Consider the following 21,272-nt stretch of genomic DNA (forward strand, 5'->3'; position numbering starts at 1 on the left):
GAGGAAACCCACGCGAACACTGGGAGAACATGGAAAAACTCCACACAGAAACGTTATTATCATTATTATTATTGTTATTATTATTATTATTATTATTATTATTATTATTATTATTATTATTATTATTATTAAAGTGTTATTTTACTCGTTACTTAGAAAAAGTTATATTATTATGTAACTCACATTTCTTGTTATTCAGGTACCCCCAACCCTAGTCATAATGTTCTTAAAATGAATTAAAAAGTAGTCTGAATACATGACCTTAAATAAACAGTGTAGTTTATGCTATTAACAGTGGTGGAAAAAAGTATCAAAAAATCATTGTAAAAAAACAAAAAGTACCAATTTAAAAAGTACCATTACTTAACCAAACCAACCAATCAACAAACAAACAAACAAACAAACAAACAAACAAACAAACAAACAAACAAACAAACAAATAATGTTTATTTTCAAAAATGTATATCTAGTCTATTATGCCCTTATAACTTTTTTTTATTCAGCAAATGTATACATTTCCTTTTATTAAGTAAACAATGCCTTTTCTTATTGGGCCACTTGATTTTTTGAAGTGTGCTTGGCCAAAAGGCTACCATGCAAATCTTTGACACTGCACATGTTTGCTGAATGAAAGCATCTGTGTTGTGAGGTCTGTCTGATATGATTATCCTATACATGATTTGATTGGATGGAAATCGGCTGATTTTCTACTTAGTCGATCACCGTAGTCACAAAAAATAAGCATATATATATATGCTTACACATACATACACATACACATACACGCACACACACACACCACAGCCATGTCACCCTGCAGCCCAAGACCGGTTACTCACTGAAGCTAAGAAGGGCTGAGCCTGGTCAGTACCTGGATGGGAGAACACTAGGGAACACTAGGTTGCTGTTGGAAGTGGTGTTAGTGAGGCCAGCAGGGGGCGCTCAACCTGTGTTTTGTGTGAGTTCTAATGCCCCAGTAAAAGTAAAGGGGACACTACACTGTCAGTGTGCGCCGTCTTTCGGATGAGACGTTAAAACCGGGGTCCTGACTCTCTGTGGTCATTAAAAATCCCATGGCACTTCTCGTGAAAGAGCAGGGGTGTAACCCTGGTGTCCTGGCCAAGTTTCCTCTATCGGCCCTTACGATCATGGCCTCCCAATCATCCCCTTCCACCGAATTGGCTCTATCACTGTCTCTCCACTCCACCAATAGCTGGTGTGTGGTGAGCGCACTGGCGCCGTTGTCCTGTGGCAGCCGTCGCATCATCCAAGTGGATGCTGCACACTGGTGGTGGTGTGGAGAGACCCCCTCATGATTGTGAAGCGCTTTGGGTGTATGGCCATACACAATAAATGCGCTATATAAATACACATTACATTACATTACATTACACACACACACGCACACACACACTTTGCACTGTCTGTATTTTGCACTGTTGTTGTATTTGTCTTAATTTTGTACTGTCTGGAGCGCCAACACCTAAGCTCTTCATCATCACAGCACATGCTGCTGATGATGTGACAATAAAAGTGATTTGATTTGATTTGACATATATACATACATATATATTTACTTACATATATAGTCTGTCATTGGGAGTGGAATAAATGAACTAAATGACAAATAAACTTGTTTGTCTTTTTTCTTTCAATGTTGCTTAAAATACCTGTTTAATACATTCTACAAATACTTAAATACTTGCTAGTTGTTATGTATCACAACAACATTTACCACTAAAGGCTTTACTTTTTCTCTGTGGCAGTTTGGACCAACTAGCTTTTCCCTCCCCTTTTTTTCTGACAGTGGTTTTACCAGAGATTATACTCCCAGAAATCTGCATCTTGACTCTATGGGGCGTCTGCGGTGCGTTGACGTAGAAGGCGGAACTATCGTAAGAGCGGCTGAATCGTTCCTGCTGTACTTCAGCACGGAGCGTAAACACTGAGACACTCGCTGTCAACTTCAAACATGTGGAGGTTGTTACATTGTATCCTCGGCTTCATCAGGCTCTACTTAGATGGCGTGAAAGTCCTGCTATACCAGCTTTTCAACAAATCTTTCAGGCTGCCAGGTTAGAGGTTTTTATCGTTACGATTGAGATGTGCTCCAACGAGCGGCTATTTTATGTGTGCAACAGCTGTCAAACATCTATTCTGTAGTAAAGCTGTCCGATGCAGTTGGGGAAAGTTTGAGTCGCTTAAAGAGACAGCACACACGGAAATTAAAATAATGCTTTGATTTAGTCACCTTCATGTTTTTCTTAATGATATCTTTATGATTTTTCTTCCCGATAAACCTTAAATGAGGACTGCAGAATAACAGCGTCAGTCTCAATTTGTTAATGTTTCTATATTATTATTATTATTATTATTATTATTATTATTATTATTATTGTTATTATTATTATTATTATTATTATTAGTAGTAGTAGTAGTAGTAGTAGTAGTAGTCGTACTTCGCGTTTTCTGTTGAATAATTGAAAATGCTCAGTGAGTTATTAATGTATTTATTTACTCTATTCTAGTTAATTTTTTTAAGCATCTCCTTATATATTCCATTTATCCCCTTTTTAATATTTAAACACTTTGTATATGTATTGATTTTTTGACTGCTTGCTGACATTTGTTGCAATTGCTTAAGAGCAATTCCAGCTATAGATGAAAAACATAAATTCACAAAGTAACTACGTTAATATTTTATTAAAACATCTGTTTATATTTTCCAAAACAACTAAGCAAAGAATTATGGGTTCAGAAGAATATCAATCTGTAAACATATTTCATATTTTAAATGAGGAAAACAATCAAGCGTTATTACATGACCAAAAAGTTTGCGAGTTTTACCCGTATACAACATACTTCTGTGAATTAAACTGTGCGACCCAACATAAATAATTGATAATCAAAAGGATAAGAGTTGGCTCAATATAGAACAAAGTGGTTGACGTGTGGCATGTTTGTGTTATGGATGTGACAGATGTGAAATTGGCACTTGTGTGATTTTAGTAAATCAAATATAATAGTTTGAAAACATTAACAGAGACATATTTTAAAGCACTGTACAGTACTTGCTTACATACAAAATGCAGAAATGGTTTCAATATTTTGGCAAAACCTTTTTTTTCATGGCAAGGTTGACATTTGCTTGGAATAGCTGTGTTTTTTATTTGCTGTTTAAGGTAGCTTTCTGTAACCTTTGACCTAATAATTCTAAAGCTATACAAGCCACTAATATATTCTTATATCACTTTTCATTTAAAGTAATTGCACAGCAGACCATAATAATTAATGTTTTAAGATTTTAAAAATAAAAGAAAGACAAAGTAAAGATAAAGCAAGTAGTGTGAATTATCTGAGTCATTCATGCTGGCAGAGATGCAATATGGCTGTTCATCTTTATCACAATCTAATCACATGTTTCTGCTTAGGATAGCTTGGTTGCAAATTCAGACGGCTCTTTATTTAAATTTAAATCACCGTTAAAGGGCAACCATGTCCCAGCACGAAGCTCAAGGATTAAACTCAAATCCATCCTTACAATGGACTTTTTGTATCAGAAATATTCAAAGCCCTTTGGGATTAGTTACAAAGGGAGAAAAAGCCTTATTTTTTTGCACATTCTTTGACTTTTTTTAATGATGACATTAAAATGTGAGATTTAAAATGAACACATAATTAACTTAATTTTAACTTATCACATATTAACTTTTATTTATAACATGGAAATGTCAACAAGAAGCACTCTTGCTTATTAGTAATGATTATCATAATCTCTCTGCTTCTCTGACCGATTGAGCGGTAAAACATCAATAGTGGACTAGTGGATTTGTTTATGATTATTATTTATTAGAAGTAAAAACACACACTTAGCAAAGGCATGAAGGAATAGCATCATTAGTAGGCTTATTGCAAAAGCTCATGCTGTTCGCAGTACGTTGGCGTTGGATGCGGTTTCTACATTTTAATGATCTCAGAGACCAGTGTAAATCTGAAAACACTTGTAAAGCGCTGACAGGATACGTCCCAAACAAAGACAGTATGTCAGTGTAAAACAACCTTGTTAGGTATGATAAAAATATGTATTTTACATCATTTTCTTGCTTCCTGTCTTGCCCAGATTTGCCCAAGCAGAATGGAAAGGTTGCCATAGTTACAGGGGGAACCAGAGGAATGGGATATGAGATTTCCAGACATCTGGTCAGCCTGGACATGCATGTGATCATTGGTATAGTATCACCTCAAACTTGATTTAAGATCAGTGAGCCAAAACTATTCCACTGACGATTTGACCTCAGATCAATTCTTGTGGTCATGCAGCTTGTTAATAGGTTTCCTGCCACTTTTCATTGATTTTTAAAGAGTTATCTATAACATGATGAGCAGTGGGTTTTAAGTACAACTGGTCTGAAGGAGCCAATGAAATTTTAGTAATGAAAACTAAAGATTTAACTGTTGGTCAAAAAAAAAGATAACTGAAATAAAATACACAAATCACAATGAATGAAAAACTAAAACTAACTAAAACTAAAACAGTTGCTGAAATAAAATAATAATTAGCAAAATAATATATATTTTTAGAATTAATGAGCACGGGAAATCTGACTCGTGGCTGTTTAGAGACGTACTTGTATCACTGCTGTAAATTTACAGATATTTACTACAAAAACCCTGAGTAAAATACAACGTACAGTACATTCTTTACAGTTCACTGCTTTAATATGCACTGCATTGTTGGTCATTTTAAAGCTTTTACAGTAACTTACTGCATATTAAGAATTTCCAGTATTCTACTGTAATCAAAGTAATCAAGTACTGCTAGTGTAATATGATACAATATACAAATAAGACAGTTAATTAACAGTTTATTGAACAGTTAACAGTTAATTAACAGTTAAAATATTAATAACATTTTGTATCATAATTAAAATAAATCTAATGACAATGGATAATAAAAAAAATACTGTTCTACATGATCTCGTAACTTGTTTGGAATTTTCTTTAATTTAACAATACATTTTAAAAAACATAAAAGTTTTGTACTGCTATTGTAAAATGTAAATAAATTAGGTCAAACTTTATTTTGATAGTTTGTTTGTTGAATTTTAGTTAAATTGCAACTAATTATTATTAGGTTGGGGTTGGGGTTAGGGTTATTGTAAGTTGACTTATTGACCATTTGAATGTGGTCATTGGCCCATGAAATTTTCCTGTTTGTTATCAAACTATTTCATAACTGTAACAAGGGGAAATTCAGTCACTTAATGTTAAAACAGCTATCATAACATTATTGATCAATATGTGGCTCTTTTTGGATTCTCGGAAGCTATAGAATTTACAAATGTACAACAGGAAATATGTTGGGACTATTGTTTTTGTTTACATCCCTCAAAATAGTCTATAGTAATTTAAATGTCTGTTGAAGAAGCAATATCAACAGATATTAAGCAGACAGACTTCTAATACTCAAATGGACCATCAAATTAAAGTGTTACCATAAATTACAGTAAAAGTACTGTGAAAATTGTCATACTGTAAAATTAAAAAGTGGTAAAGGGCATTTTACCATAAAAATAAGCTGTAATAATGCCATTTTACTGCAAAATTAAATTCCTGTAGAGCTTACTATTGTAAAACATTGACAGGTAAGTTACTGTAAATGCAGCAGTTATGGTAACTTGCTAGTAACACTGCTGCAAGTAAATTACTGCAAAAATACAATAACATGTCTAGTGTTGATGGTACTTTTATGTTCAAACATATACTTTATTTGCCAAAAATGTAAACAAGTAGTGTTAAACTACATACATGATATTTAAAATTATGAAGTTTATCTTCATAATTTTTACTGTCATTTATTTTTTATGTAAGTTGTATTTGTGTGGTTTTGAGTTTAGTGTTTGTTCAAACCATTGTTTTATTTTTATGACTGAGGTGGTTTACACAACAGTTAATGTAAGCTGTGCAAACACTGAACTTTGCTCTGGTCAACACTGGACATGTCCTGATAGCGGTGACTGTCCAGTGCCAAAGTGTAAGACCTCTTTTGCTCAATGTTTATTTATTTATTTATTTATTTATTTATTTATTTATTTATTTATTTATTTATTTATTTATTTTGTTAAGGGGATTAAATTGTGGGTTGATTTACCTGTAAGCCTAAAATTAAAAAGCAATATGAATATTTTTACCAGTCTTCTTAAAAAGTGGTTAAAACAAAACAGCAGTGTTTGGACAAATAGTCTAGTTTGTTTGGTCATGCTGTCTTTGTTTTTGCCTTACAGCAATTTTATGTAAATAATTATAATGTTGTGTGTATATTTATCTATTTTATTTTCATTTTGTCAACCCTCCTGTGGACAGATGTTGAGAATTAGCAAGTCACTTAAAGAAATGCATTTGGTTGTCTAGTGTAATGGGATATTTGCACACAGACTTTTAAAATCAGTCCGCCAGCCCCATGGCTTCCGGTTAATTGTCATCCCATACAAAATCAGTGTGTTTAAGATCTGATTTCTTTAAAAAAACAGCGATCTTCACTGCCTGGCTGAGATACAATAAAAAGGAGGTATCAGATCAAACAAGAAGCACTGCATAAAATGACATTTTTTCACGCCATGTCTTTAAAATATGAAAATTAATTTTACCCCGGTATTTTCAATGTAATTTCTGTTGCTAAAGAGGGCGCTTGCAATTAAATGGTTGTTTATCTCTGTTAATGCATTAACAACTAAATAAATGCTTTACTCTATTTAACTGAATGTATTTTAATTACATTACTATATCGATGCTGTAAAAGAAACGTTATGAAATTGAAAGTAGTCATTTAAAGCTCTAACCGGAAGGTCATCATTGGCTGAAAAACACTAGCTGTGCAAATAGCCCATTGTAATATGCAATAGCAATAGCTCATTGCAATAGCTCATGGCAAATAAATAAATGAAAAATAAATAACAAGGTTTAACTATAATTATTAAAACCTAAAACTATGTAACAAATATATTCACAAAATGAAAACTAAACTTAAACTAACTAAAGTATTAATGAAATGAACCAAAACTAAACTGAAATTTACAGGAGCTTTTAAAATAACATCAAAATAAAAAAAAAAACTCATTAAAAAATGCAGCAACCTTAAAAAAGAGCACCAACTCAATTCAAGTGTCTTCTGCCTTGTCTCTCTTCTAAGTATTCCTTCTTTTTCTTCTTCTTTTTCCTTCTTGTCAGGCCGGATTATCAATAAGAGCTCTTTCCTTAAGTATAGTGACACATAAAAGGCAATAAGAAGGGCTTATGCAAGAGAAACTCTCCTTACATGTTCATGAAGGACAGGGCTTTTTACGGAACAGGATATGCAGGGAAATGGCTCATATTTGGCAGAAGTTTTAACACAACTGCTTTTTTTGATAATACTGGTAAAAACGTATGATAAATCTGTTGCACACTGTAATTGCAGCTTTTTTGTGCCTCATTGTGTTGACGTAATTCAGGGGCTTTTTGTAAATAACCAGGAAAGTATGTGTAAAAATTGAAATCAAAACGTGGGCTATGTATTTTTTTTTGTATTTGGTCCTTAAGAGTACATAACACATTCGGTTAACTTTACCTCAATTTCTTTTAAACCTTTTTTTCTTTACATTTTTAGTCAAATACACTAATACTTGTGTGTTTTAAAGTGATTTCCATTACAAACTTCTCATAATTGTCCTTACCTATCCATTAAAACAACAACAACAACAACAACAACAAAACTTTGGCATTAGTTTTTAAATGTCTGTTTTTTGTACTTGTTGGTTGACCTGCACCATGTACTGTTATTTAGAATTATTATGATTCCATCACCAATTTTGAGTGTTCACAGTTCATTTGACTTCACAAAAACATTTCTTATTAACAAAAACAGTTTATTTCTTATAGTGTAAAACTTTTTTATGATTATTATTACTAAACTACTGAATGCGTTGTTACCATGAACGAATGCAGCTTTGTGATTTATCGTAAAACAATTTTGTGCTTTTACAGATTACTTTTACTTGTACAGTTTTATTAACATACCAAACCAACATCACAGAATTCGCAGAAAAGCTGACTGTGGTCTTGCTTCAGGTTGCCTGCGTTTGGGCTTAAAAAGCTTGAATGTGCAGCACTACAAAGGCTGCAGCCAACAAATTGTATCTGCTTTACAGGAAAAAAGCTCTCTATACCAGCAGGTGTCGGTAGTCTATATTTGTCAAAAAGGGATTTCAATAGTACTGCAGATATACAAAAAGTAAAGCAGCTCTTGCTTGCCTTTTTGAATGTGAATTATACTGATCACAGTGAGATCATTATGAATATATTTGTGCTTTGGAATAATCAGATTAGATTATATAAAATTAGAACAGTTTGTGCCACCTTGACTTTTGTATCGCTTTTATCACTTTAACTTTTCTCTTTGTGTATCGACTTGTCAGTCAGACTTCTCTCTCTCACTAACAAAGCAAATGGGTGGCAATTCAACACGCTTAATCGACTAAAAAGCCCTTCAAGTGGTCCAGCTAGTGTGGATTATGTGGAACACACCTCAACAATATTGGTGTACACTCAAACCTTTCAACTAATGAGAAAGAAATAATCTATTACAATCTTAAGTCACTTTTTTAAGGATCTAAACATAGTTCTTATTAGGGCTGTGTGATTCATCAAAATTGAATAGCAATCGTGATTAGAAAAACTGGGATTCGCTAATTGCAAGAGGCTGCAATATATATATATATATATATATATATATATATATATATATATATATATATATATATATATGTATATGTACAATAATAATTGTGCAACTGAACTATGCGGAAAGCCCAAAATAACAGGAAAGTGCAGACAAGTGGGAGGATGGCGTCTGCTGCTTCAGAAGCATTAATAGACAAATTCATGTATGAAAAAACAACATGTCGATAATATGGGAATATTTTGGTTGCAAAGTCACACACAATAAGCAAAAACATTATTTTTTTTGTAAAAGCTGTCGCAGATTTTTTTGACACAGCATGAGGAAATACAACAACCAGCACCTAAAATTGTACCACAGACACCATATGAGGAGTGTGTTGCAAAAAAGTCACCTAAAAGTATTGCCAGTGACACTCAATCTAGTAGCTAGCAACAGAGTTTGCAGCTGTTACACCATATGAAAAAACATCAAGAAGGCACCAGGAGATAATTGATGCCATAACTACTGTTTGCTCTAGATAAAAAAAAAAAAAAAATGTTTTATAAAAGTGTTTAATTTATGAATATTTCTAAACAAATTTCAATAAAAGTAGGAGTAATTTTTAATATTCAATTTAATTAAATCACCTTTATTTGTATAGCACTTTTACAATGTAGATTGTGTCAAAGCAGCTTTACATGAAAGATCATAGTAAATTCAAACAGTTTAATTCAGTTTTCAGTGTTTAAGTTCAGTTCCATTTAGCTTAGGTCAGCGTGGTTTAATAATCACTATAGAGTACAAACTCTGAAGAGCAATCCATCGATGCACAGCTCTACAGACCCCAAACCATCCAAGCCAGTGGCGACAGCGACAAGAAAAAAACTTCACCAATTTGCAAAAGTGAAGAATAAAAAAAAACTTGAGAGAAACCAGGCTTATTTGGGCACGACCATTTCTACCTGATATTGCTATAATTGTTTTAACACCATCATTGCCATCTCTCTTGTTGTCTTTTTTATAGCTGGAAATGAAGAAGAGGAGGGTCTGGCAGCAGTAAAGAAGATTCAAGAAGAGTTGAATCAGGGAAAAGGTAAAATACTTTCAAAGCTACATTTTTAGTGTGAAAAAAGGCTGTGTGAATTCCCAGGCACTGTCACGTCTACACCCTCCTCCATCAGTGATCCTGACCTTTACGTTCTCCTTGAGGTGATGATTTACTCCGCAATGACCTGATACCAGTTAACTAGCAGCAAAACAGGCTCATTTTTCTCGCCGTGTTTGGACTGGTCTGTTTACTGGAAGAATGTGTGTGAGAGCAAGCAGAAGAATACCAAGAGTGATGTTTGATGATTGCCTTCGCTGAAGAACCGTAACCTCATTGTAATGCAGATAGGATATTGAGAGCTGCAGTTGGGATGAAGGCGCGCTTGCTTCCCTGCGGTATCCACCCTTCCCCCCCATGTGGATTTTCAACTGCTAGGCGAGAACAGGCCCGTCAGTTTTTACTCTTAGCTTTCATCATTGGGCTATTGAAGTTGAGAAATAACGCACCAAAGGGAATCTGTCCTTCTGCCCTTATCTAGGGTCAGTTTGTGTTAAACCATAACCTTAAATGCCAGTTTCGAAATTGGTCTTGATTCAGAGGCGAAAATGTCTGATGTGCTAACAAGAAACAAGGCTTTCAAAACAAGCAAAGGCTTGGCTGGAGGTCTGTTTGCGTTCGTATGTGTGTGAGGCTTTATGCTCAGTGTGATCTGTCATTGTACGCCACTAAGCCGGTCTAATAATGACACTTGATAGCTTTTAAGATGGTTACAATCACCTAATGAGGATAAGACATCGCATCTAGTTCAACAGAGGAGTTGATTTAGTAAAACAAGATAGACTGCACTGACAAAGATAAGACATGCAATTATAATGGGCTCAGAATGCTCTATGAGAACTTCAAAGTCAAGCAGCTGTCTTATTTAACATGTTTACAGTTTTTTTTTTTTTTGTTTTTGTTTTTTTTGGACAGTCTGAATGTTGCCCTGCCTGGGTTATTAAAATTGAATGCTGTGCCAGGATGATGCTGCTTTATAAGCAATTTGGGGCAAAAACAAGGTCATACATGAACATGTTTACCACAAAAGATTCCTTGACAGTACTTTGCCACAATAATTTGCGCTAAAAATTGCCAGAAATGTTTTGCATCATTATGGCACATGCTTCTGTTGATTAGGAAGTTAGATGAATTAAATGTTACATGAATGCAGTGGCACGCTAATACTATCATAATGACATGACAGCAATAGAAGCCATAGTATTTCAGATAGTTGCAGTCTAACAGGGCATTGCATCACAGACAGTGAGACATCTTGTGTTGCAAGAACGAATGCTATTACTAAAGTAAGAAACCCAATTAAAGGGATAATTTACCCGAAAATGGAATTTCTGTCATCATTTCCTTGTTTATTACTTTATTCTTTCAAACAAGTTGTTTTGACGAATGCTAGTTAATTTTACCCCTTTGACTTTCTTAGTATTTTTTTTTTTTTTTTACTATGGATACCATCAACCGACATTTTGCAAAACATCATGTTCAACAGAAGAAAGAAGCCTATAAAAGTTAAAATTGATAAGAGGAAGAGTAACCGGTGAGGTAATTTCGATCACATCATAATAGCTAAAGTGATAACCTAAAAAAATAGTTCTCCAGATGTTTTTACCAACATTTATGAACTGAAAAAAATGTTTATTTCTTACAGATAGCATTGATGTAAAACAAATAGGGTGATTGCATGTGTTTTAAAGATGTCAGAGCTGTTTAACAGGTTACTCGTATACCATTTTATAGGGGTGTGACGACACGCTTACTCCATGAGATGAGACACAAGATTTTCACGAGGCGAGACGAGATTTATTATTATTATTATTTTTTTAAAAATCTTCAATTATGAAATATTTGAATAGAAAGTAGTTCTTTATTAAACAAAAAAAAATGCAAATTGCAAAACTTTAGGTGCTTTTTTTAAAATCAATTTGTAATGACTGTTACTCTACTTCTGTTTTAATGAATTCAATTGAATGCAGTAAAGCACATGAAAACACTACAAAATGTTTTTCTAATAGCAGATGTGAATAGAAAATATATAATTCTTATATATAATTTTAAATATTAGCACAATATTTGCTAATATATGAAAAGAAAATAGATTTTAATTCAACTGCAAAGAAAAATAAATAAATAAATCAAAAACTGCAAAATAAGTTTAAAAAAAATCTAACGAATGGTATTTTATTTCTATTTGTATTAATTCTAATTGTAAAGGACATGCAAACACTGCTAAATATTTAGCTATAAACACTACTGACTGAATGTGATGCAATTTGATATGCAGGCCGAATGGAAAAAAGGAAAAAAAAAAACTTTAGCTTTTCCCAGGCAGCATAAACGTGGGTTCAGTGATCATGTGATGATGACCAGACTCGGAAGGTGCAGAGAAAAGTGTCAAACAGCCATGTTTGTATGTCACAAAATGCGACTAAAGGTCCTTGCAATGTTAATAGTTTGATTCAGGTGTTTACATGTCTGTACTGCACTTAACTTAATACAAAAATGCTCCACGTCTTAATTCCATCTGTGTTTATGACGATTATGACTTTAAACATATCTGCGGCGCCTGCCAACCGAGTGACACGTGCAACTCTGAGGCCAGCCTGGGATGCCAAGTGTGTGGAAAGCACTTGATATGCAGTTTAAATGTAATCCTGCCTCTGATCTTCAATGCTAATTTCACCATCACGCTCCATCATAACATTACACCTAACGAGACAACTTTTCACCTCGACGAGAAATCTCGTTACGATTTAATCTTGCGAGATCTCATCTTACGATGAAGAAAAGTGTATTAAACTATTAACATTATTAAACTATTAACACCAAAGTCTCTCCGCCCATCTGAGGGTGCTGCAGCTGAAGGAAAAGACCAGTTTATACAGCTTGACTCTGGACACTGAGATTCTTACAGAAATTAAAATAAAAATGAACCTTCCATACTCTAGTGGTTGGGTCACAATTATCTGACGTGGATGACCAGTGTCCTGCAGATTTTAGCTCCAACTCTAATTAAAATCACCTAAAAAAGCTAATCAATGTCTCACTATGTATACTTGAAAGGAGTACCATTTTTATTCATAGCCAAACTGCAGGGGGTGCCAACAGCTATTTACTTTGGAATTTTAATTGAATTATTTCTAAAAAGTTTCATTAAAAGTGTATTCAAAATGAATATTGTTATCACAGTTAACAAATTATGAAGGTGTAAAATAAGAGGCTTTTAAATTAGGCTCTATTAAAGGGACAACCAAATATGAAAATGTACTCACTATTTATTCCCCTCTAGCGGTTCCCAACCTTTAGGAGTTTCTTTATTCTGTTAACATAAATCAATATTATTTGAAAAAAGCTAAAAACCTGTAAACATTTACTTCCATAGTAAGAAAAATACTATATGAAAGTCAATAGTTACAGGTTTCCAACATTTTTCAAAAGAATTAATTTTGTTTAACAGACGAAAGAAACGCATACATGTCTGAAACAAGTAAATGATGACGGAATTTACATTTTTAGGTAAACTATCCCTCAATCGGTGGTCTTGTGTGCATTTCTGCTGAAGATATGTAAACATGCAGTACCCAGCATTAAGCTGCCGTCATAGTTTTTGCGTGCAAAATTCTGTTGGATGGCACTACGAAAAGGGGCGAGATTAAACAAGATGATTAGACATTAAAAAAAGCATACGATTGCTCCATATTTTAAATTTAATTACAGAGATTTCAGGTTTTGATCTATAATTGGTCTCACGCAGTTAAGTGATGTGATTTCACAGGTTAGAGTTCACAAAGCTTGAACTTTCCAACGCATCGAACTGTAAAACTCGACACACGAGCTTGCGTTTCTGGTCTGACTCATTTGCGTGCATATCAATGGAAGTCTATGAGGAGTAAAGTGCAGTGTGACTGCAGCTTTACTCACAGTATGTCTATTATTAATTTAAAAATCCAATAATAGAAATGCTTCACTCTGCAGAATCTGCTCAATTGTAGTTTTGGATTGAAGTTCTCACATTGCACAACTGTCTGGGGTACCAATTTAGTGTGTTCACACTTGGTAGTGCTTATTTGATTAGAACACACTCTGGTACCACTACACTTGTTCTAATTGAACAGTTAAATTGAATAACTTTGAATGCTGCCATCCAAACCCTGGTGTGCACCACAGAAGTGGATCAACTGTACACTTTTCTTGTTTGGACTGGTCCAAATGAACCACGAGAAACAAGTGTGAACATATTCTTATATATGTTGTGTGCACACTACAAAAGAGATCGGTGACAGGGCACTTCAGTGGGAAATAAAATAACAGCAAATTCCCTTCCTTGTTTTCAGAACTCTTTCACAGTGAGATTGCATGTGAGACAGGACTTCTTGCACAATACTTAGCTGTTTAATTCATGTCAAACATATTAGCCCACAAGATTCAGGTTGTCTATGCACTGATTTACAATGGAAAAAATCACAAAATGCATACTCAAAATGTGAAAGACCCTATTTTCTATAATGTGAATGAGCAGTGACTTACTGTACCTTAGTATTTTGGCCATTTGGAAGTGATTTCCAGAAAGCTGTTAGTAAGTAAAGGTTGAGGCTGTAATCATGCAGTTTGTACCTGGTCAGTTATCTTTGAATTAAAGGCATGGGTCACACAAAAATCAAAATGTACTCACCCTCAAGTGGTTACAAACCATTATGGGTTTCTTTATTCTATTAAACACATAAGAAGATATTTTGAAGAAAGCTGAAAACCATTGTCTTCCTTAGTGGGAAAAAAAAACATATATAATGGAAGCCAATGGCTACAGGTTTTAGGCAATCTTCAAAATATCTTCTTCTATATCAGACAGAATAAAGAAGCTTGTAAAGATTTGGAACCACTTGAGGGTGAATAAATAGTAAGTAATGTTTATTTTTAGGTGATCTCTTTAAGGCCTCATCTGTATTCAAACAGAATTTGATATGTATGTATGAGATGTGTTTTAAAGCATTTGAAACAAATGTTTGGCTTGTGATTATTTTAAACATTTTGTTGTTGGAGTTTATTCCTAAAGTTAGCTCTCTGCATCTCTCACATGGTCGCCCACTGAACCTTAGCAGGGCTGCGCCCAGTCAGTCCCTGGATGGGAGACCACATGGGAAAGCTAGGTTGCTGCAGAAAGTGGTGTTGGTGAGGCCAGCAGGGGACACTCAACCTTTAAATAGGATAAGATTAGATTAGTTTAGATTAGATTAGGTTAGATTAGATTAAATTCAACTTTATTTTCATTACACATGTGCAAGTACAAGGCAACGAAATGCCGTTAAGGTCTAACCAGCAGTGTAATAGCAGCAAGTGAAGGATACAGGTATAAGTTTTAAAGTGCAGTTATAGAAAAACTATGGTGATATTTACAGATGAATGTACTAACATTATATACAGGTTGTATTAGCTATGAACAGAGATTTACAATAAATGAATATATGTACAGGTTGCTATTAATAATCAGAAGTGTGCAGATAAATAAACATGATTACAAATGTATATGTACAGTGGGTGTGCACATAATTACAAATGTCCATGTGCAGTGGGTATGTACAGTTAAAATAAATGAATCGATGCAATGTAATGCAGTGATTATATGCCATTTTTAAATGTGCAAATGTTAAATAGTGTAGGGATTGTGAGGAGTTTTATGATAGAGGACAGTGGGGATGTATTAGAGGGGCAAAAGAGGTCAGTGAGGGGAGTTCTGAAGGGAGACAGCTCTGGGGAAAAAGCTGTTCCTCGGTCTGCTCGTTTTTGTCTGGGGGAGCCCGAACCACCTGCCAGAAGGCAGGAGTGAAAACAGTCTGTGAGCAGGGTGAGAGGAGTCCTTAAGAATACTGCGTGCTCGGCGCAGATAGTGTTTCTTCTGGATGTCCTCAATGGCTGGCAGTGTGGTCCCTGTGATGCGTTGGGCAGTTTTCACCACCCGCTGCAGTGCCTTACACTCAGCAACAGAGCAGCTTCCATACCAAACTGTAACGCAGTTGGTCAGGATGCTTTCTATTGTGCAGCGGTAGACGTTCACCACGATGGCTGATGAAAGCTGGTTCTTATTAACATGCCTTAAGAAAAATAGGCGCTGATGAGCCTTCTTGACCAGGCTGGAGGTGTTGGTGGTCCAGAAAATGACCTTTGAGATGTGGTCCGCAGGAACTTGAAGGATGAGACAGGCTCAACTGCCATCCCATTATTTTGGATGTGATCATGTGAGCCTGTTCGTCCCTTCCGGAAGTCCATAATGAGCTCCTTGGCCTTGTTGGTGTTAAAAAGGAGATTATTGTCGTGCACCAAGTGGCCAAATGCTGTATCTCCTTCCTGTAGGGAGTTTCATCATTATTGGTGGTTAGACCAATCACTGTGGTGTCATTGCAAATTTGATGACTGGTGGTCTGCGTGGGTCCTAATGGCCAAGTATATTGATGGGGACTCAATACTCTATATTGCACCGTCTTTCAGATGAGATGTTAAACCAAGGTCCTGTCTCTTTGTGTAAAAATCCCAGGATGTCTTTCGAAAAAGAGTAGGGGTTTAACCTCTGCATCCTGGCCAAATTTGCCCACTGGCCTCTGTCCATCATGGCCTCCTATCCATCCCCTTAGCATAATTGGCTTCATCAATCTGTCTCCTCTCCACCAGTCAGCTGTTGTGTGGTGTGCAGTCAGGTGCAATATGGCTGCCATGCTACACACTGGTGGTGGATGAGGAGATTCTCTCCAATGTGTAAAGCACTTTGAGTGTCTAGAAAATCACTATATAAAGATAAGAAATTATTATTATTATTAAATATTACACAAAAAATATCAAACTGAAATCAATTTTAACATCGAAAATATTAAAAACTTGGAGCGACCAATTATTAATATAATTTTTTGAAACAATCATACATCACCGCTGAAGCTACTTATTTGCTAACATATTTTACATATATAAAAATTGTCATTTTTAATGATGGTAATAAATGTAAGTGGTTAGCACTGTCTTCTTACAGCTAAAAGGTTGCTTATACAAGTCCCAACCAAGCCAGTTGTCATTTCTGAGTTTGCATATTCTCCTCATGTTTGTGTGGGTTTCCTCCAGGTGCTCTGGTTTCCCTCACAGTCCAAATCCATGCGGTACAGGTGAATTGAATAAACAAAAACAAAACAAAAAAAGTCTATAGTGTATGAGTGTGTGAGTGTGTGTGTGAGAATGTGAGAGTGTAGGGGTGTTTCCAAGTACTGGGTTGCAGCTGAAAGGGCATTCGTTGTTAAAAAAAAATGCTGTAATAGTTGGTGATTTACTCTGCTGTGGTGATCTGATAATTAAGGGACTAAGCCGAAGGAAAATAAAAGTTTTTAAAGGTTCACTGAAGTGCTATGAAAGGCGTGTTTTTGTTTGATGCCTGACGTAATTTGAAAACGCAAACACAAGGTGCGACATAGAGTAGATCCTCCCCCTTTAAAAAAAAAAAAACTACCAATAGTGTTTTTTTTTTTTTTTTTTTTACATCACAGTTCTGCTAGTGAGCGAGGTTGAGCTCAAGCACACAGCAATAGCTTCTTGAAGGGGGGCAGGACATGTCAGATACAAGAAGGTCAGAAGGTTTGATGAGAAACTGAAGTACGAGATGACATCAAAAAATCATTGATCTGTTTAGATGGACGTGACAAACTGCAAGCTTTGTATTGTCTTAATGAAAATTTAGTCACTCTTGTAGTTTGTAGATCTCTTTAAGACCAGAGATGCCAAAAGTAGGGCCTGCGGGCCAAAGTTGACCCATGGTAACCTTTGATTTGGCCCACCACTGTATATGCATTTTGAATGATAGTATATCAATAAACAGAAGAAGCTGAACTCTCCAGCCATTTCCCAACCAGACCAATAATGTCTGCTGTCTATTCCTGAATGAATTAAATTTACAGATAGCTTTAGTTGAATGTACCTTTGCTCAATTGAACTGAACCCCCCAAAATGGCACCGGGCAAGCTCATCATGGGGTCATGCTGACCCTTTACTCTGCGGCTCCAGAGATAGTGTCCGTCTTGGAGAGATAGTGCTGAGTGACTGATTCAGGGCAGAGCGCTGCTGGCAGACACACTCGTCCCACACTGATCCGCTCTCCTCTCTCTTGCCCTGACAACACAAGGCAGACGTGCAGAGCTGAGCCGTGGCAGGCGGCAATACACCCTGTCAACACGTTATGGATTCAGTCACTCTGGATGGGCGGACAGTTATGTTCCCTAGGCTGTTTTCCACCCATCCTCCGCTTGTCTTGTTCTCTGCGCAGCTGCCGCAGCTCCGGATCTGCGGTATGATTTCTGAGTGACGAAACCTTCATAACTCATCAAAACGCTTTTCACAAAGTGTCTGTGTCAGATAAGGGATGTGGTCTTGGAGGCTGCCATAATGGCACACACTTTATTGTAGATGTAGACTAAGATTGCTTGTATAGAGCTAGTATAGAATTCAAACCAAAGATTATTCAGACACCAAGTATATATTATACTAGTTTAGTTTTGTTAGTAAAGATGGCAAAGTAAAGTAAACTGTGACATGTTATACACAAAGATTCTTCCTACCCTAATCTTACAGGAACTGAAAACGGGGGGAAAAAAATAAGGTCAGGTTTGCATTAACGTGGTTGACAACATAAGAAGTCTATTTTGTTGTTGAGGAAAAATGTTAAATGTTATATGTCATAGCCTTATTCCAAAATGGATTAAATCAACCTATTTCCTCAAAATTCTACACACAATACTCCATAACGACAATGTAAAAAAAAAGAGTTTTTGAAATTATTGCAAATTTATATTAAAAAAAAGAAAAATCACATTTACATAAGTATTCACAGCCTTTGTCGTGAAGCTCTAATTGCGCTCAGGTACATTCTGTTTTAACTGATCATTCTTGAAATGTTTTAGCAGCTTAATTGGAGTTCACCTGTGGTAAATTCAGTTGATTGGACATGATTTGAAAAGGCATACAGTACACCTGTCAATATAAGCTCCCAGGGTTGACAGTGCATGTCAAAGCACAAACCAAGCATGAAGACAAAGGAATTGTCTGTAGTCCTCCGGTGTTCAAGACTTTTAGAGACTGTTAAGCAGGCATGAGTTGGAGCTAAGCTATGCAGAGCTGCAGCCCTCCAGGAATTGAGTTTGAGACCTATGATTTAGAGTGTCATTTGTTAGTGTAATAAATGGCCACCGAATGCCTAGTCTTCAGACTTATGACAGGGGGTCTGGGCCTCATGTACGAAGACTTGCATTGAATTCAAACTAAAACATTGCGTACACACAAAGCTGTAAATGTGCGTACGCAGTAAAAAATTCAGATGGATGAAACAGTGCGCACGCTGAATCCCACGCATATTCTCTTTGTACATTGGAATGAACGTAAAACTGAGACCACGTGCACTAGCGCAAAACCCCTCCCTGCCTCCTCCCCCTTATAAATTTGGTAATGACTCCACTTTGGCAAAACCAATTGAAAAATCAATAGCAAAGGCAAGCAAAAAGAGTAACTTTAAACAGAATGTGAAATGAAAGGTGCTCCTATCATAGATAGACCAAGATAAATGGTGTTATTTGCAAGTTTGTCCTTCAGAATTAATTACAAGAGAAAAGAAAAAAAATATTGAGTTGGAAAGTTAAGCTAACGCGGTAATGCAGTGGGGTCTGAACATCACACTGCGAAGGAATTAAAAAATAAATTGTGCGATGTAAAGTTGTAAAATTTTGTAGTGTCCAGTTTGATTGACAGAGATAAAATAACCAAAGAGAGTGGATTTTAGCAGCTTGAGTGGCGTAGCTGGTAAAGAGCATGGCAATATGTTTTGACACTATCATTCATGAACCCAATGAAGCAATGTACATGCAGTCGATCACTCAATTTACACTGGGAAAGCTGGCGATCGCTGCAAATTGCACTTTAATGTTTGGCTGGTCAACTGTTATGGAAACCTTATATACCTGCTAGACATGCGGATGTTCCCGTCCCGTACAGTTGCCATTGCACGGCTCAAAGATACTTTGTAGTGTGCGATTAGGAGATGTACTAATATAAATCTGTGTGTCGCCAGCATAGCAATGATAATTAATGCCATATTTTTGTAATTTTTTTTCCCAAGAGGTAGCATATAAAATGCTCAACAAAAGTCGCCCGAGTACCAAACCCTGGGGCCACCGTGACATAGAGGGACAGTCCGCAATCTATGACCTCCCAAATAAATGAACTGCGAGCGTTCGGTGAAAAAGGATATAAACCATTTTAGTGCTGTCCCAGCTAGGCCAACCCAGTCTCGAAATATGTCTAATAGTAAGCTGTGAGAGATTGTGTCAAAGGCTGCAGTTAGATCCAAGAGCACCAGAATACCACAAGCCCCAGAGTCAGCAATCTTAAGAAGGTCATTAGTGACCTTAAATAATGCCGAGTTCAGACTGCATGATTTTCAAACTAGTCGTGTCACAGACGTTTTCACACTGCTTGACTATCTGGGCTAGCGTTTCGTCGTTGCTTTGTTTACACTGCAAGATGGATCCGCGACCGGGACATTCACATTGCATGACTTAACTATAGGAAGAATCGCCGACAACTTCGTCCAAACTACGTCTCACAGCCAAAAACACGTAGTATATCTTTTGTTATTAACTACATAATGAGAAAGAAGCCTTTAATGGGGTAGAACATGTACATGTTTGCTCGCCTGGGTTTAAAGAATTAGCCATTTCTCCTCAACGTTGATAATAAACTAATTTCTTTCTGTACTATGAAACGTCAAACAGACACAGTTGCTCCTGAGTCCTGTCAAACCTCCACTAGTTTTTCCTCCATTTCATGGGACGATCGCTGATGTTATTTTCAGTCAAAACTCAATTCACACGGCATGATTTGAATCGCCGACAGCTCCAGATATTCAGCACACCAAATATCTCGCAGGCATCGGCGACTTATCGGCGATTCTCTCAGATAGCGTCTTTGAAAGTTCATACTGTGTGATTGTCACTCACGTACACGAGCAGCAAATTGCCTGTGATTTCAGGCATTTGTCGGCGATTTCTCAAAACCTGTCGGCGAGCCAAAATCGAGGCTGAAATCACGCAGTCTGGACTAGGCATAAGGCTGTTTCCACACTGTGACCTGATCTCAAGCTCGATTGAAAAGGCATTTACCTAAAGGTGGTTTTGTAGTTGACTGGCCACCACACGCTCAAGAACTTTTGCTAAAAAAGGTACATTCGAAATAAGCCGATAGTTTGATAAATCAGTAGTGTCACAGCCAGGTTTTTTAAGTATTGGCATAACAGCAGCAGTCTTCAGCGCGGTTTCTATTGACCCTGTACTGAGTGAGGCATTCACAATAGCTGAGATATGGGGCACAAATAGTGATAAACAGTTAAAGGAATTATTGCATTTTCACAAACCATTTGTGTTTAAGAGTAGTTGAGAGTTTTTAGGATCATTCAGAATG

At 36.0% G+C, this 21,272-nt stretch overlaps 1 protein-coding gene across 12 annotated transcripts in view; it reads left to right on the forward strand.

Moving 5' to 3' along the window:
* The window catches only part of dhrsx (dehydrogenase/reductase (SDR family) X-linked), a 100,506-nt gene that overhangs the window by 16,483 nt on the left and 62,751 nt on the right, over window positions 1-21,272 (forward strand). For 5 of the 12 annotated variants that reach the window (XR_015941902.1, XR_015475457.1, XR_015475459.1 and 2 more), the window contains exons 1-3: window positions 1,953-2,075; window positions 4,121-4,228; window positions 9,723-9,791. Coding sequence is in view for 3 of the 12 variants with exons in the window: in NM_001256719.1 (NP_001243648.1) it covers window positions 1,973-2,075; window positions 4,121-4,228; window positions 9,723-9,791 (280 nt within the window). In the remaining 9 variants the exon portion in view is untranslated. 12 annotated transcript variants of the gene reach the window in all.

The sequence above is a fragment of the Danio rerio genome, chromosome 1 (assembly GCF_052040795.2).
Source record: "Danio rerio strain M-AB ecotype USA chromosome 1, GRCz13ab, whole genome shotgun sequence".
Taxonomy (NCBI): domain Eukaryota; kingdom Metazoa; phylum Chordata; class Actinopteri; order Cypriniformes; family Danionidae; genus Danio; species Danio rerio.